We start from the raw sequence: 18,903 nt of genomic DNA on the forward strand, positions 1-18,903 counted from the left end.
CAGCTTCTATCCATATAATGAATGCCCAGACCACCAAGGGAATGGCCACACACTCTGAGCTCTGCAGGACCTTCAGACTGCCAGACAAGGGGGAAAGCTTGGAATGAAAGTTCAGAATTGCAGGGAGAGTATTTATTTTCATGCTGAGCAAGATAATGCCTAGGCTTATGGGGGGGCCACTCTGGAGGAGGAAGAGGCCCAGTATTTAGCAGCTCTCACTCTCACTCAGGAGGTAAAATGAGAGGTCTTTTGTCCCCTTCTCACTTGCAGAGAAAACAATGCAGCATGCCTCCTGCTTTGGGGAGGAGACTCTTTTTCTCCTGGCAACAGGCTTTCTACCTGGAATTTGTTCATTAGCACCTCTTTCTTGGAATCACAGGTTTACACTGCTGGTATCATGTGTGCTTGTCTATTTTTTTTCCTATCTCAGCTCCCCTCTTTCAGTTTCAGAGGCCAAATCTGTCCAGAATCTCCCCTTCTGGTCAGGAGCCTCTGGGGAAACTTGCCTCTAGTGGGCCATCTTCCTGCCCACCTCTGTCGAGTACTTTTAAGAGAATAAATTCTAAATGGCTGCATAAAGCCTGAAATATTAGAAGAAAACTAATCAGGTACTGCTCGTTAGTATACAGTAAACCTTTCTAGTTTTTAGCCTTCTTCCTCTAGGCTGCCTGGAGCAGTTGAAACCTTAAATACAAAGGGTTTAAAATGAAAAACATCCAGCCTGGGACAGGTGTCCACATTTCAGTTTGTGATCTGTTTCACTGCAGGAGTTTTGCTGAAAGTGAAAAAGTCATACCTGGTGCTCTTCTGTGTGTCTTCCCGTCAGGCCTTCCTAGAGCCCAGAGTTAGCCCTTTCTTCTTGTCCTCATGGAACACAGCTTGTGTGTGAATCCAGATTTAAGCCTTAAAATAATTATGGTCTTCAGTTGATTGATGCTTTCCTCCAGGAACAAGACATCACTGGGACCAATGAACTTGCATTCTTGGATTGTTTGATGGATTCACAGATAACCTGGGTGATATTACTTTTCAGTAATAATGCAGTTGACACACTGCTTTCCAGTCAGTGGTAAGGTACATTTCTTCATGTTTTTATGTACATTTTCTTTTTCTGAATGTTCTTTGGTGACCACCACTTTGGTTTTGGCACTGGATGCTAAATCCATAGCACCACCATTCCTTTTATCATCTTCCCAGAAATTGTCCAGTTAGCCAGGTCACTTTATCTGGAAACCTGCATTGTTCCTATCATTGTTAGATTGACATTTCCCCCTCTAATCATTGCAAATGATTCATGGCTGGAGAAAAAAGACATGTTAATATGCTGTTTAGGATATTGCATCCTCATTGATAAGTGACATATGTTTGTAATTTCCCCCTTATAATAATATATTTTCTCCAATTTTATTTATTTTTTTTTGTAGAGACAGAGTCTCACCTTATCACCCTCGGTAGAGTGCCGTGGCGTCACACAGCTCACAGCAACCTCCAAATCCTTGGGCTTAGGCGATTCTCTTGACTCAGCCTCCCAAGTAGGTGGGACTACAGGCGCCTGCCACAACACCCGGCTATTTTTTTGTTGCAGTTTGGCCGGGGCCGGGTTTGAACCCGCCACCCTCGGCATATGGGGCCGGCGCCCTACCCGCTGAGCCACAGGCGCCGCCCTATTTTCTCCAATTTTAATATCAGGTGTACACAGATCAAGTAGAATGATCTTGAAGTATTTTTTCTTTTTCTATCATCTATAAGATTTGGCATGATCTGTTTTTCGAAATTATCTTTTACTTTTATTTATAAATATCAGTTGTCTATTTTTTGAGACTTAAAAAAATAATAAATTAACTAATGATTCCATCCTGAATCTGAGTCAAAGCATTCTATTGTAGACATACTCTTATCCGACAATGTGAATGTTACTTTCTTTGCATTATTATCATTATTGCTTAATATTTTGATGTAGCAATTGTCTGATTTCTTTTCTGAATGTATTTATGTTCATTCATTATTTACGAGGTTTTTGTTTCTAGTCCTTATCTTAAACATTGTTATTGTTATTAAATTTTAAGCCTTTTTAATTTTGTGAAGGCAAAAAAATGGAAACCTAATAAACACATGTATATTATGTAAAAATAAACAAATAAAAAAAGAATAACAGCTGTTTCCCTGCCTGCATTGATTAGATCTTCATTGGCTTCGTGTTGTATTGGATATGGACCATGCCATCCTCAAACTCAAGAGCTGCCCACTCGATGATACGTTCCCTTATATCATCTCCAGGTTTCCCAAATTTGGCTTTTCCATTTACATCTTTGTGAATTGATAAACACTCAATTATTTTCTCATTGTTTTTTCCCTTTATAAGGTGAGATACCTAAATCTGAGGAATATGAATGTCTCCTGGAGCAAATGTGCCAATATCCACAATTTCTCCAACCTCTACCACTGTTACTGCTGCAGCTTTGCTCATTGGAAAATTGAAATTCCTCCTGATTTTCCTGAAAATTACATTACATTTCCTGCTCATTCTGCCTTCCAGGCTTTCACCAAAGCTAAAGCCCCTACTCACTGAGCCACATGTGCCGCCCAAACTGGCTGACATTCTAATGATGTCCTGTGACACAGCCTTGGGAAGGGTAACATTTGGAGTCAGTTGGGACTGGAATCCTGATCACTGGAAATGGTGAAAATTGGAGAGGCATGATAATTTTGTTCTTCTACGTGTATGTCAGATGCATGTGAACCTGAGCAGAGCTGGGGGTAATGTGAGAGTGGTGGAGACACTACTCTGGCGGGGGCACATGGGCATGAGGAGTGACCATGTGAGGATGTAGTGATGAGACAGGGTCTCTGATGGTTCATTTCAGAAGGGACACATTCAGGTCATACATCTACTCAGTATCTGTCCCCTAAGATGTGTGAGTATGGATCTGAAATTTTGGGATGATAGAGCTAAGTTTATATTCTAGGTCTGTTATTGTCTAACATGAAACTTTGTTAAATACACCTTCTGAATATTATTGACATAACATGTTAAATGGATATCTAATTCATAACTGACCAGGTTATTATAAGGATTAATAAGAAAATGGATACATACCAGTCATAGTTTCTCAACTGATACCACTGGAATTATTTTCTCCATTTGGAACCTCGGCGTCGAAGGGTTATCATCCAAACCCTGCTCATGATACATTATTATTTCTTCCTTCATGCTATATATCTCATAATTAACACTGTTTCATAAAGGACTTCAGATATCAAAAATCTATTCATAAACATAAATTGTGAAATGAGGTAATAATCCTACTAACAGTCTTTTCCAGCTCTTCCAGTAGGAAGAGCTATATAAGTCAGTGCATAAAATAAAAAAAAAAAATTGTTTGATGATACTGTAATGATTGTAATAAATCAAAACATAGACAATGGCCACAGTACTGGTAAACCAAAACAATGTGTGTTTAAATTTGAATCTATCATGGGCACTTGGTTACTCCCTTGACTTGGCAATTATGAATTGGGCTGCAATAAACATTTGGCCATGGAATACCATGCAGCCATAAAAAGATGGAGGCATCACATGTTTTATGTTTACCTGATGGAGCTGGAACATACTCATCTTAGTAAAGTATCTCAAGAATGGAAAAAAGGTATCCAATGTATTCAATATTACTATGAAATCAGTATATAATAACCTACACATTCATAGGTATAGAAGGCACCTGTGAGAAATACTTTGGCAATAAGAGATTGGGGAAGGATTTAACATCATTGGGTCTCATTAGTGAGATGCACGAGAGCATGAAAGAATGCTCATCATTGGTTAGATGTGCATAGGTGACCATAGGATTACTTCTATAAATAGCTTCAGGAGAAGTTAGCAAGGGCTCGTCCTTTGGCTCTTATTCTTGCTCAGAGGATGGCTGATCGGTGCTCTCCTACTAAGACTGCTGCTGAGATGCTCACTTCTGCTTATATTGACTGTGACTTCTAAGTGCTTTGGCACTCGAGACCTGAACAAGACCTACCGTGAGTAAACTGGCACAGCAACCCACATCCAGACACTGAAGTGGGCTGGCCGGAGACCTAGGGTCCCGGCTCCTATGAGGCCCTAGGTTGGGAGGAAGACACGGCATTTTGGGCTCCAACATGTAGGATTGGTAAAACATAACTATAGTCCCGAAAAAGGAGGGAAGAGGAAAGAGAGGGGAGGGGTGAGGAGGCTGGGAGGAAGAAGGTTTTTGGGGGATCCAATCTAATGTGCATAAAGCAATGATACATTTCTATACTATTAAGAATAGAGTATGAATGTTTTTGCCACAACAAATAAGTAAGCAAGGAGACGGTTATGTTAATCAGTTAGATGGAAGCATTCCAAATTGTATATCAAATCAGCACATTGTACCCTGTAAATGCATTAATGTAGACAGTTATGATTTAATAAAGAATTAAAAAAAATAAATTTGAATCTATTACTACATATTATTATACTAGCTATAAAATACAAATAACCTAACTCTCAACTCCACTGAAATATCAATGACAACTTGGTGGTTTGGTTGCTAAGCAGCCGGCATGAGGGCAGTTTGTATATGGAAACGCAGCAATACTGGCTTCAACTGCAAAATTCACTGAATAGTTAATAGGCCAAGAAACATTATTTAAAACATAAATAAATTTTTATTATAAAGATATGGTATAAATTATTTTCTTTTCGCAAAGATTCTCCCATGTGATACATTGAATGAAAAACAGTACACCATTTAAACAGCCCAGTAAGAACATTTTATTATCTTTCTGATTATGGAACTTTTTTCTGTAAAATTTGTATATATTCTCATGTGCTTTTCCAACTAGAACTTGGTTTACATTTAACACATCATATGATTAAAGGAGAAGATATGTCGAATCCAGATGCATATTCAGAAGCAGCTAGGAAATAAAAAAGAATTTTTGACTAAAAGATTTCATAATTAACTGAGTATAAGTCAGTAAAGAAGAATTAAGAAGTTATCCAATATTACAGAGGATTAAAACTATATCTGCACAGTTATGTTAGTAATGAAAAATTATTAAGAATAATATGCCTAATGCTACATATTAATTATAAATTGATTATCACTGTGGTTAAATTATCAGTTTCTCCTTTTCTCATTCTTCATTCATCTATTCTACAGTCCTATGCTAAGGTACTGTGGCAAGCATTGAAATTACAAGACATAATATAGTCCATCCCTCAACAAATGTCTACAATAACCTGAAAAAAGAGCTAGGCCATTTCCAGAGTCACAGACACCATGACAGGCAAAAATCAGGACAGTACTGAAACATGCACACAGAAGCCATCCTAGTTTTGTGTCAGCATCACAGGCTTTTTGGTGGAGACAATATGTAGGTTGCCTGAAGAACGAGGGAGAGGAAGAAGCTAACGCACGCAGCTGATGGGGTGGGGAAAGAACATGGGGAATCCTAAGTGGTTTAGTTGAGCCAGTTGCTAGAACACAGGGGCAGAGCACAGTAAGTCCTAAGAGATAAAGCTGAATAACTTCACATAAACCAAATTGATTTAAGTATTTTTATTCCCATGCTAAGGAATTTGGTACTTTTCCTAAGGGCAAAAGAAAACTAATGACAAGTAAATGACCAGACATTGAAAACGTCACCTGTCAAGTGACTGCTAATGAGCTATAATGGCTTGACTAAGTGTTACTACATGTGTCTGGGGACTTTGGCCTTAAATCACTAGGTAAACCTGAGAAGTTGGTGAGTCCTTTGCTTTCCAGGAATAGCTTCAGTGTGCTGAGAATCCCTCAGAAATGGCAAAAGTGAAGGAAGTGTAGAGCCAGAGAAAAAGATGCATAGCCTTCCCTCCCAAGATGTTTAAAGCTGTGAAACATAAATTAAACGAAGCATGTGTACACTCTTCACGATGAGTGTCTATGTGTTCACAGTTTTCAGTAGATTTGTGTGAGAAAAAAAAAATGTAATGTAGTATCCTTTGACCACACAATAAAGAGTGGTGCCACTTGCTCTATCAAGTTCATTTCAGAAATCAATAATTAATCTTAACTTAATTCATAAATTTTGGCAACAAATCCTAGATCTGAAATAAGACAAATATTATTTATAATGTTAAATTTAAACAAGAGACATTATCATGGGAATGACACATTTCTTTCTTTTTTTTTTTTTTAGAGACAGAGTGTCACTTTATGGCCCTCGGTAGAGTGCCGTGGCCTCACACAGCTCACAGCAACCTCCAACTCCTGGGCCCAAGCGATTCTCTTGCCTCAGCGTCCCGAGTAGCTGGGACTAAGGCACCCGCCACAATGCTCGGCTAGGGAATGACATATTTCTTATAAAATGCGTCCTTTAAACAAAAAATTTCGAAACTAGATCTGACGAGCATTTTTAAATAAAAGAATAATCACATGAGTGAAAGTAAATTCCAGCTTATTTTAAGTTTACAAACTGTTTTACGTACTATAGAACATCAAAATGTAATGCTATTTATAATAATCTGATAAAATACAGTTACCATAGGTTTACTATTGAATATACATCATTTCAGAGCCCTGATTTTTCTATTTATTAATATAAAGGTCAAACAACTCAAGTCATACTTTGTAATCTATGTATTTTTTTTGTTAATTCTGAGCAAAACTCTGTTATTTATAAAAGTTGAATCAGTTTTTTCACTTTAGTTGATTTTCTCTTAAAAATGATCTTTGCACTCTCCAGTTTTAGAAAATTAGAATTTTTAGGCATGTTCAAAGCTAATAACTTTTCATCTCAGAATCTTAAACATATACATGAAGTGGCATTGTCGTAATGTCCTATCCAAATTCTACTGACAAAAGATTAAGTGTAAATATTATGCCATCTGTGCTATTATTAACCTTTCCTTATTCATACAGATACAAACACTTCAGAAAATTTGCTTGAAGAAAAGAATAAATACAGGTTAAAGCTCATTTTCAAACTTAGTTTCTTTGATTCAAGACTTTGTGTAACAGGATTAGATGCAAAAGTATAAATAACTTGTTAATCATAACTTTGGTTTTTTTCAGATCAGAAATAACTACCTTTTTTTAATATTAGATTAATTACAGTTGTTAGGTAAATTATTAAATGTGTGAAACAAACTATATTGCAAGTGTCTCCATCTTGAGTATTCTTATTTAACTCTTGTATAAAATGTGTTCTCTTACTAAGTGCCAAAAATAGGATCTCAAATACTCTACTGAATATAGTTAATGTTTTGTGTTGATAATATAATATCCAAGGGATTTATAAATTACAGATATAAAGTCAATTTTTTTGAAATGTTATAAAACATTTCGTAGAGATTGGGGGTCTCACTATCTTGCAGAAACTAGACTCAAACTCCTGGCCTCAAGTAATCAACCCACCTTGGCTTCCAAAAGTGTTGGAATCACAGGCCACTTTGCCCACACGACATAAGTTAAAATGATTTCCTAATATTTTCATAGATTGTTTTCCATAACATTTCTGTGATAATATTATTGACAGGATTATAAAATACATAATGAAACCATACTAACTAGGTCTTATAAAAGTAAAACTTTAATACCAAATATAAAGAGAAGCTTTTACAGAATGAATACTCACATTACCATCAATAAAGACTATGTAAAATGTACATCCTTACATGACTTGAATTAAGGAACTACTAGTGTAATCTTATTAGCTTTCCCCAGGGAGCTCTTCTTTTAAATATTCGCTACTTATGTGTGGATTTTTTTTAACTCCTTTATGCCTGATTCACAAACTGTTTTATATACATTTTACTCATATAAAAATGAAATACACTTCTCAACAGATTGCTTACTTCTGTGCTAAAGGAGTGTTTTCTCTAGATGGAGAATACTTTTTATATAACATATTTAAGGAGAGGTCATCTTTCCTCCTAACTCTTAGCACGTGGTCGAAGTAGTTGCTCTTATTCCAACCCTGGAATCAGTTCTCTTCCTGCCTCTCATTGGCTTTTGAATACTTTCCCACATAAGTGATGGCAAGGGCAACTGTTCTTGGGAAAGAGACACCAGGTCAGATGTGAGAACTCACAGGGAAAGAGACAGACCCAGACCAAAGGGAAGGAGCATCTCTGGGAGGGCACCTAAAAGCTTCAAGAAAGATCTTGATTTTTTCATATTTTATTTATTTTTTTATTAAATCATAACTATGTACATTTATGGGGCACAGTGTGCTAATTTGATATAAAATATGGAATGCTTACATCATACTGATTAACATAACCATCACCTCAATTATAAATTGTCAGTCCAATTCATAATTGCCAAGTCATGGAAGCAACCAAATGCCCATTAACCCAGGAACAGATTAACAAATTGTGGTATGTGTACGTTATGGAATAAGATCTGGATCTATGATGACTCCAGTCTTGCACTAGATGATGGGAGGCTGCAGTTATTTTGTCTGTATTCACAAGTGAAAATTGTCAAATATTAAAGGACTTTTAAAAAGTCTCTCTCACTTTTATTTATTTATTTATTTATTTATGTTTTTGTAGAGACAGATTCTCACTGTACTGCCCTCAGTAGAGTGCCATCACATCAAAGGACTCACAGCAACCTCTAGCTCTTGGGCTTACGCGATTCTCTTGCCTCAGCCTCCCGAGCAGCTGGGACTACAGGCGCCCGCCACAACACCCGGCTTTTTTTTGTTGCACTTTGACCGGGGCTGGGTTTGAACCGCCACCCTCGGTATATGGGGCTGGCGCCTTACTCACTGAGCCACAGGCGCTGCCCTCTCTCACTTTATTTTTATGTTCCTATTAAGTCATGTATTTTTCCTCATACTTCTCTTAATAGAAATGCAGAATCATTGTCCCCAAGTGAATTATTTAATACAGTGCCTGGTACAGATGACAAAAGCAAAAGGGGGAGAAAAATATCTCGGTGACATTGATCACTGACAAGGTACCACCAATGGTTTGTGAAGTGTGTGGAGCAATATCTTAGGAAAAACTGATGACTGCCAGAGGAAATAAAAAAGCTTAATGAACTGCTAATATTTTCATACATAATACTAAGTCAAAAGCTATCTTAGCTGCCTATGGAGTACAATGCACCAATTATTTGTAGGAAAAGCACTGCCCCTATCTCCATGTTCTTTCTGTTTATTTGCAGGTGGAGATTAGGTTTCAGGTGGCAGGGGTAGCTTGAAGTCCAATATTAATATGAGGAGCACATTTGCAACTTTGTTTCTAATTTTTCATTCTTAAATATAGGAATATTGTAATATTATATACAGAACACAAATGTATCAGCAAATTTTAGCTAATTAAGAAGATTCTCTCATAACGGGTAACTTACAATCTATGTCCCAGGGAAATCTAAGTGTCCAGAGAGAACACTGTAGGATTAAGAGTCAAGGAAGTCACACCTAGAGAGGCACCATGCCTCCTTTAGCCAGACGACTGTGTTTCTGTTTTGTATAATATGGTTTCATGCATTTTTTAAAGAAACTTTATATTTGTAAAAAATTCCAAAAACCCATAAAACACATTAATGTAATCAACCCCCTAAATTCATATTAGAGGCAACACTGGGTCAGAGAGATTGTAGTTTGTCTAAAGTTAAAAAGGAAATTAGTTTCAGCCCGGGAATGGGCTTTAGGTCACCTTCTTGAACGTGGAGTTCTTTTTCAGCTACTTTCTGCACATTGATAAAACCACACAGATTTTTAAATATAACTCAGAGAAAATGGAAGGAATATACACATTTAAAATAAACATTCCTTTCCTTCTGAAAAATTATGGGAGAATATTTCCTCCAAAATCTTCCCTTTCACTGCATCTGTACTTATACATTCTTTCATCATTATTCTATAAAATGATACATTATCTGACTTTCCTGGTAAGAGCCAATGAGGACATTTTTTATTTGCAGAGTATTTAACACTCATTTTCTTTTTATATCCAGTAGTTCAATTTCATGACTCGGAAGTACATAGACCCTGATCATCTCATGTTTTGTTTTTTAAAAAAAACAAACACTAAGTAAGCCAAATAATGAAGAAAAATTTGTAAGCTAGTATTTTGCCATTTAAGTATTTAAAATCATCATGAAAATTAGTTGCTATTTGTTTTTGTTCAAACAAATGTTTTATGGTTTTTGTAAATTCTTTTTGAGACAGGGCCATGCTATATTGCTCAGGTTGGAGTGCAGTGGCTATACACAGGGATGATCACCGCACGCCACAGCTTGAACTGCTTGGGCTCTGGAGTTCATCCTGCCTCAGACTCCCACAGGAATGTGTTCCTGTGAACGGCCTTTGTAATGTCCCCCAGAGTAAAAATGGCCAAACATTAGATAAGCAATTTAAATTGGGACAAGACAGTTGAAGTAACTTTTTCTTTATGGCCTCTACAATTGATACAGCTTGTCATCATCGGATCCATTTTGAGATTTGCAGAAATGAATTCTTACTATGAATAAAATAAAATGGCTGTAATACCAGGTTCTTGTTACATCTCCAAGAGAAATGGGAACCATGTGTTCCTTTACAAGAAATTCTGAGTAGGAGGAATTAATTGATTCTCTTTGGTTGTCATTGCTATTTACACATCTTTGATACTTTTGCCATCTTGGTCTTGGATCATTCAAGCAATGGTCAAATAGAGAGGCATGGATAAACTTCATTTTAAAAGCTCAATTAGTTGCTTGATTTCACTATTTAAAAAGTATAATACAATTGCCCAGAAATCTATACATTTTATGAAACTTGATACAAAACCGCCATAAGTTCAATGGTAATTAAGGACATATGGTTATGTAATAAAGTAAAAAAAAAGAAATTAATTAGAAACAGAAATTAATATTTCTTTGTATTACAGGCTTATTGAATTCATAAAAAGTGTCTATGTTGGATTCCTATAGGTAGTAAACATCCTATGTGGTTAAAGTTTTGGATGGCAAGCATTCCCTTGTGATTAGGGGTGGAACACTTTAGGTGGTGCAGGAAACCTTGAAGTGTTATGAAACACCGTCACAGTGAAATCAATTACAAAGTAACTCAGAGCACCTATGGGTATTCATTCGATTATTAGGCAATAATGTTCAATGCCCTAAATGTAACTTAAATGTAGCTTTTTAGAAAATGTAAAATGCATACAGTAATGCATTTATGGGGTACAGTGTGCTGATTTCATACACAATTTGGAATGCTTACATCATACAGGTTAAGATCTATCTCTTTATGATTTAATAAAAAATTAAAAAATAAAAAATGTAAAAATGCATCAGTTTAGTTATATTTATCCCATCAAGGTAACAAATGGGTATCTCTTGAAAATGAGAGCACCAGGGACTTAAAATAAAATTTCTGTTTCTTTTCTTAATTAAGGTAGATAATTATGATCTTTGCTTAACATGTTAAGTTAATTAAACAACTCAGCATTTCCACAAATTAAAAAGAAAAGTTACGTCAGAAATTTGAAACCCAAAAGAAAAAAAGATAACATAACTAACTTTGGTTAGGTAGTTCACTAGGCTGTTATCTGAAATCTCTGGGCTTGAGGCATAAGATCACCAAGGTTCCCTTCAAATAAACTTTCTGTTGAAAACTACACTTTTTAAATATTTTCAATACAAGTGAATCTAGAACTGACCTTATGGCAAGAGTGATACATCAAGATCTGTTACTCTTTTTTTCATCAAGCAAATCAGCAGTGTCTTCTGTTAGATTCTGATGAATTCTATGAAGATTGCAAAAGATGAGTGGTTAGTATTTCATTTTTCCTAAAGCATTCCTAAGTGGCTTGCAATTTAATATTAAGAAGTTGGCATAAGTATAAATAAAATTTCCATTTAAACAGTGTCTTGTAACTGAAAATGTGTCAGGGCAGGCCTACTCTGTGCAACTCCAGTTATAAAAGCATTCTAAATAAGAAAATAGTTTCTAATAAGAAAATAGTTCAAGTGCAGAGGGGAGAGGTATGGCTGTCAATGATGCAAAGATCAACAGGGTACGCTCGCTGCCTTCTGTAATGGCTCTCTTTATAATAAACACTTGAGGGTATCATTAGAAATACTTATGTTTGGAAAGCAACTATGTGCAATAGGGAATATATCAATTTGCTTGACTATACTAAACATTCCACAACAAAAAAGTTAGAGAAAAACTTATTCTCTTAAGCCAGTACAAAGATTAAAAAAAAAAAAAAAAAAAGTTCCTCAAAGACTTCTTCAAGCACTTGCTTTTGCCACCCTTTTACATTTCACCTACTATATGGGGAAAGTTAAGTATTGGGCACTGAGAGATAATTCAGAGCAACAACTTCTAGGTGAGAATGAGATGGCTGAGATGGTGATCAAGAAGAACTCAGCAAGCACCGGTGGAAATTAGCTGCTAACACTGTTACCAAGGCATGAGTGGTGGGGCCTAATCTTTTTGTGTGTCTTCCATACCTCAGGCTGACCATGGCATTATTTTTAAGAACTTCGTGAATTATCCATTCCTTTATCTCTGTGTTAATCAAGTATGCAAGTTTTGCAAATCTGCCTTTGTGTTGAGTGGAAAAACTATACCAGAAATTTTTTCTCAATGTGCCCACTAGTGACAAGACCAAAGATCACAGCCAAGAAAAGTTAATTTTCCAGGTGCCAGAAGATGCTGAAAGAATAGTTGTAGTACTTGACTATTTGGGTTTAAGTTGTAATCTTCATTAGATTAATGAAACTCATTAATATTTTTACCTAGTGGAATGGTGGCAAGAAATTTAAAACAATATCACTGTCTAAATTATAAAGCTACAAAAATATCTAGCTGAAGGAATAAGAGATCAGGTTCACTACATAATAATTCATATGAAAAAATTTCATATAAAATCATAAAAAGGGAGAAAAACAAACTGCTCTGAATGAATATTTCAAAATTAAGTTCACTAAGACCTGTTTTTATTTCCAAATAATTTCATGAGCTTCCCTCCCTAAAAAATTATGCATTGAGGAAAATTAATGAACTTAATTTATTTTCTATGATTTTGTGTTTTGACCTACTCTCTTAGTTTTTTGTATGACAATTTTCTAATTTTCAATTCTTTTAGATAGAGTTGCTTATATTTCCGAAATGTGGTTTCATTGATTTCTTCTCGAGAAGTTTCTGTTACAGAGATTTCAGATTCCAGATATGCAATACAGGATTTCATCTGAGCTCCTGCTGAAACAATATGCTCTAATTTTCCTTGAGATGATGCTCCAGTCTAAAACAAATTGAAAGGATACATTTTAAAGAATTATAATATGAATAGTTATTGTATATTTATTTTTTAATGTGTTGAGTCAGTGATGCCCTGAGTAAGTTTAAACATGGGGAGAAAGCATACATTGCAAATGTTCATCATCAAGATCAACTAAGTTGGCAAAGCACCTATAGCTCAGCAGCTAGGGTGCTGGCCACATACACTGGGGCTGGTGAGTTTGAACCCAGCCCAGGCCTGCCAAACAAGGACAATTATAACACACACACAAAAAAAATAGCTGGGCATTGTGGTGGGTGCCTGTAGTCCCAGCTACTTGGGAAGCTAAAGCAAGAGAATTGCTTAAGCCCAAGAGTCTGAGGTTGCTGTGAGCTGTGACACAAGGTTACTCTATTGAGTGAGACTCTGTCTCAAAAATAAAAACAACAAAAAAAGTAAGCTGTTAATATAATTCAATATTAAATATAATTATACAAAAGGAATCATTATGTTAGAACTCATGTAATATGATCATTCAAAGAATATTAGAATCAATTTAAATTTTAAAAATGTTAAATAGTGTATCTTAAGAACAATTCAAGAGTGTGGTCTAATTTCTAAATCACAGCTTCTCTTAATAATCAAATGATTTTCTTTTTGTTTTATTTATCAAATAGTAACTGTGTACACTAATGCATTTATGAAGTAAAATGTGATTTGATAGACAACGTGGAATGCTTACATTGAAATGATTAACAGAACCATCTCCTCGCTTACTTATTTGATGTGGTAAGGCATTCGTACGCTTTTCTTAATAGTTTAGAAATGTCTCATTGCATTATGTAAATTAGGTTATTCTTCTTAGTAAAGTATCTCAAAAATGGGGAAAAAAGTATCCAGTGTATTCAATACTAGTATGAAATCAGTATATAATCACCTACACATTGACAAGGAGGTCAGGAGCAGTGTAGGACCAGCATGGAAAGCAGGTGCCTGCTTGCAGAGGCTGGCCGACCCTCTGGCAGAGGGGTAAAGACAGGGAAGTACTGTCCTGCAGATTTTTTGGACTTGGGTGCTCACCACAGCTGCCTTGGGAGAGCCTGCGTGAGAGAGTGAACTTGAATGGTGCCCAGTGGCAGGGATTGAACTACCAGGCAGGGTGTAACTTTGATTAGGTTGGCTGCCATCAGAGGGCTGTCATTGTGGGAGGGCCACTGGGAAGAAACAGCCTGCAGGGTCCCAGCACGTGACTGGCTGTGGTGCACCTGATGAGCTGGGTAGCCATCCTTGGGGTGAGGTGGATGGTTCTCACATCCCAGAAAAGCCACTTTGTGGCCAAGGGGAACTGTTTGGAAACTTGAGGTGTGTATCCTAAAAAGTCTGGTAAAAGCTTCAGGCCCCCACCCTGCTATGCCTGAATGTTAATGAAACCACCATGCCCTGACTAAGGGATAATAAGTCAGAAAGAAGGAAGCGGGTTTCCTCAGCAACTAGACAGTGGCTTCCCACATCCATCTTATATAGCAGAATCAGCATGTTTGTTTTGCATCTCCAACCCCCAGAGTGCCACCTGAAGTCCAGGTAATATATTGCTATCTGTATGTATATTTAAAATTTTTTCCTTATAATTTTTTTAAGTTTTTCTTTCCTTGTGTTTTATTTTTTCATTTTTAATTTCTTGTATAATAAGGATTCCATTTTTTGTTAGCATTTCTTTGCTTTTTAAACTTACTTTTCTATTTTTTCTTTCCTTCCTTTTTCTAGATTTTTCTCATCTTTCCTTCATAAATTTTTCAAATGAAAAGTAAGGTATCCCTCTATCCCTACTTTTTCCCCCAAAGTTTATAATTTTATTTATTTTCTTAATTTTATTCTCATCTGTTTTGTTCTCTTTCATTCTGTATTTTATTTATGGGACAGAGCCTTGCTCTGGGGCCTAGGCTGGGGGTCCATGGCATTGGCATGGCTCAAGGAGGCCTTAAAACCTGGGCTTGGGTGTCCTTCTCACTTTGGACTTCCAAAGGACAGTATTAGTAGGTCCCCCCAGTGACACAAAAATGTTTTCCTTTTGTTTATGGTGGAGGCAAGGTCTTGCTTTTGGTCAGGCTGATAAGGAGCTCTTGACTGTGGAGAACCCAACTTCCTTGGCCCCTCAGAGTCCTGAAATTGCATGTATGGGTCAATGCACCCTGTTGAACACCACTATTACTCCCGTATTTCTCTTCCTGTCCTTTCTTTTCTTTTTCTTTCACCCTTATTTTCTGTTTCTTTTCTCCCTTCTCATTCATTTCTCTTTTCTTCCTTTTGTCCCTGTATCAAAAGGCCACTCCAACATTCAAGCACAGAGACAAGAACACTTAAGAAGAAGGACGTGAGAGGAAAAAGTAGGGGAAGGATATGGATAAAGAAGAAAGCACATATGAGGAAAAACCAACAAGAAAAAAAATCTGGCAACACGAAAAACCAAAAGATCACCCCTAAACTCAAGGGACCATGAGGCAGCTACCATAGAGGATCCTACCTAGAAGGAAATTATGGAAGTAACATCAAGGGAATTTAGAGTATGGATGGCAAAAATGATGAAGGGAATTGAAGGGAAAGTGGATAATCACTGAAGGGAAATCCAAAAATTGACTTAAGAAGTGAATAAAAGATAGGAAAGAGGTACTAGACCTTAAAGAAATAAAGGAGTCACCCAGGGAAGTTGAAGATGCAGTAGAAAGTACAAATAACAGATTAGACCATGGAGAAAGAAGAATCTCAGAGCTAGGGGATATGTCTCTTGAGCTAACTCAGGCATTTAAAGAGGCAGAAAAGAGTAAAAGCAGAGCTTAGAGAATTATGGAAATTCTTTTTTTTTTTTTTTTTGTAGAGACAGAGTCTCACTTTACGGCCCTCGGTAGAGTGCCGTGGCCTCACACAGCTCACAGCAACCTCCAACTCCTGGGCTTAAGCAATTCTCTTGCCTCAGCCTCCTGAGTAGCTGGGACTACAGGCGCCCGCCACAACACCCGGCTATTTTTTGGTTGCAGTTTGGCCGGGGCCGGGTTTGAACCCGCCACCCTCGGTATATGGGGCCGGCACCTTACCGACTGAGCCACAGGCACCGCCCAAGAGAATTATGGAAATTCATGAAGCATACAAATACACAAATTAAAGTGATCCCTGAGGGGAAAGGAAAATAACCCAAATGTATAGAAGCCCTTCTAGAGCATATTGTAAATGAAAATTTCCCAAGCATCACCAAGATTCTGACACAGTCCTCTTAGATGCATATCAAACTCTGGTTCATCTCAACAGACACATTGTAATGAACCTGTCCAAGGTCAAAATTAAAGGGAAAATTCTGCACGCAAACAAGAGTAAGCACCAATTTAATTATAAGAGCCAATCCATTAGGGTGACAGTGGACCTTTCAGCTGAAACTTTGTAATCCAGAAGAAGGTGGTCATTGACATTTAACTTTCTTGAATACAACAATTTTCAGCCCAGGATTCTGTATACTAGGTTTTAAATTTGACAGAGAAATCAAATCTTTTATTGACATGCAAACATTGATGAAATCTGCCACTACACGTCCAGCTCTGCAGAAATACTCAGACCCATTCTCCATACTGACCATCACAATGGACCTCCAAGAAAAGTAGACACCCAGAAACTGAAGAACAAAACATAGCTTCCACATTGGTGCAAAAAATAAAATTAAGCAATGGACCTTCACAAAATAAGGTGAATAGAACTCCACAATACTTAACAATTCTCTCAATGAACGGCTTGGAATCCCCACTGACAAGGCACAGACTGGGTGACTGGATAAAAAAGCACAATCCATCTATATGCTGTCTCTAGAAACACACCTAATGTTGAAGGACAAAAGAAGACTCAGGGTGAACCAGCAGTTAAGTAAGCGAGGAGATGATTACCATTTGCCTGAATTATTGTTTTCCAGTCCTTCATCCTTAGTCTTGTTTTATCCTTCAACATGTTACCATTTGCCTGAATTATTGTTTTCCAGTCCTTCATCCTTAGTCTTGTTTTATCCTTCAACATGTACAATCACCACATTATACCCCATAAATGCATTAAGGTACACAGTTATGATTTAATGAAGGAAAATATATTTAAAATATTAAAAAACAAAAGGAAATCAGAAAAGGAGGGGTTGCAAGTTAATTTTCAGAGACAATTGTATTTAAAGCAAAAAAGTAAGTAATAACAAAGAGGGTCACTATATACTGGTCAAGAGAAAAATAGAACAAGAGGACATTTCAATTCTAAAAGTATATAACACCCAACTTATATGGTCCCAGATTTATGAAGCAAACACTAATTGTCTGAACAATATAATATCCTACAACACCACAGTAGCTAGGGACTTTAACATTCCTCCAAGAGAACTGGACAGAGCCACTAAACAGAAACTACACATAGAAACAAGGAACTTGAATGCTACCCTAGATCAGTATGCTTAATAGACATATATAGAACACACAACCCCAAAGCCAATGAGAATATGTTCTTCTATCAGCCCATGGATCATACTCCAGCCCACAGACACAAATCAAACCTCAACAATTTTTTTTGAAAATTTTAAATAATACTTTGCATCTTTTCAGTCCACCAGGGAATAAAGATAGAAATCGATTGCAACAAAAACCTTCATCCACACACAAAGTCCTGGAAACTACAAACTTTATGCTACACGACAGTTGAATCAAGGAGGATAAAAGAAGGAAATTATTAGATTTCATGAACAGCATGACAATGAAGCCACAGATTCCCAAAACCTGTGGGATACTGAAAAAGATGTCATAAGAGGAAATTTCTTGCATTAGATACCAACATAAGAAATATGGAAAGAGAGCACATCAACAGCCTAATGAATCATCTCAAAGAAATGGAGAAGGAAGAGTAATCCAATTGCAAACCTAGCAGAAGAAAAGAAATAACCAAACTTAAATTAGAAATAAATGAAGTTGTAAACAAAAGAATCATTCAGAAAATCAATAAAATGGAAAGTTCGTTCTTTGAAAAGATAAATAAAATCAATAAACCTTTGGCCAGATTAAATAGAAAGATAGCATTAAAATCTCTAAAACCTCAATCAGAAACAAAAAAAGGGGAAATGACTACAGATACCACAGAGATACAAGAGATTATCTCTGTCTACTACAAGCAACTCTATGCCCAGAAATTTGACAATGTGGACGAAATGGACCAATACCTGGAATCACACTGTGTCCCTAGACTTAACCAGGGAGAAATAGAGCTCTAGAACAGACAAATATCAAGCACTGAAATTTAAATAACAATAAAAAAGCTTCCAATAACAAAAAGAAAATCCCTAAACCACATGGCTTCACGAGAATTTGATCAAATCTTCAATGAAGAGCTTATACCTACCATGCAGAATGAATTCCAAAACACTGAGAAGAAAGAAACCTTCCCTAGCATGTTCTATGACGAAAATATCACCCTGATACCAATACCAAGAAAAGACCAAACTAAAAAGAGAACAACAGACCAATTTCACTAATGAATATCGACAGAAATATACTCAACAAAATCCTAGAAAATAGATTTTATCTATACATTTAAAAAATGATATGTCATAATCAAGTCGGCTTCATCCCAGTGATGCTAAGATGAAGCTAGTTTAACCTACACAAGTCCATAAACAT

At 36.5% G+C, this 18,903-nt stretch overlaps 1 protein-coding gene and 1 pseudogene across 1 annotated transcript in view; both read right to left on the bottom strand.

Moving 5' to 3' along the window:
* Positions 1-758: 758 nt before the first annotated feature.
* Positions 759-2,482, bottom strand: LOC128579386 (succinyl-CoA:3-ketoacid coenzyme A transferase 1, mitochondrial-like; annotated as a pseudogene).
* Positions 2,483-4,683: 2,201 nt separating this feature from the next.
* LOC128579375 (ankyrin repeat domain-containing protein 26-like) overlaps positions 4,684-18,903 on the bottom strand; it is a 32,017-nt gene continuing 17,797 nt past the window's right edge. Inside the window, exons 7-9 of the mRNA XM_053581506.1 lie at positions 13,044-13,246; positions 11,654-11,740; positions 4,684-4,929 (exon numbers count right to left, since the gene is read on the bottom strand). Coding sequence (XP_053437481.1) covers positions 11,674-11,740; positions 13,044-13,246 — 270 coding nt within the window. The 3' untranslated portion in view covers positions 4,684-4,929; positions 11,654-11,673. The remainder of the gene's footprint in view (positions 4,930-11,653; positions 11,741-13,043; positions 13,247-18,903) is intronic.

The sequence above is a fragment of the Nycticebus coucang genome, unplaced genomic scaffold (assembly GCF_027406575.1).
Source record: "Nycticebus coucang isolate mNycCou1 unplaced genomic scaffold, mNycCou1.pri scaffold_49, whole genome shotgun sequence".
In the NCBI taxonomy this organism is placed as follows: Eukaryota; Metazoa; Chordata; class Mammalia; order Primates; family Lorisidae; genus Nycticebus; species Nycticebus coucang.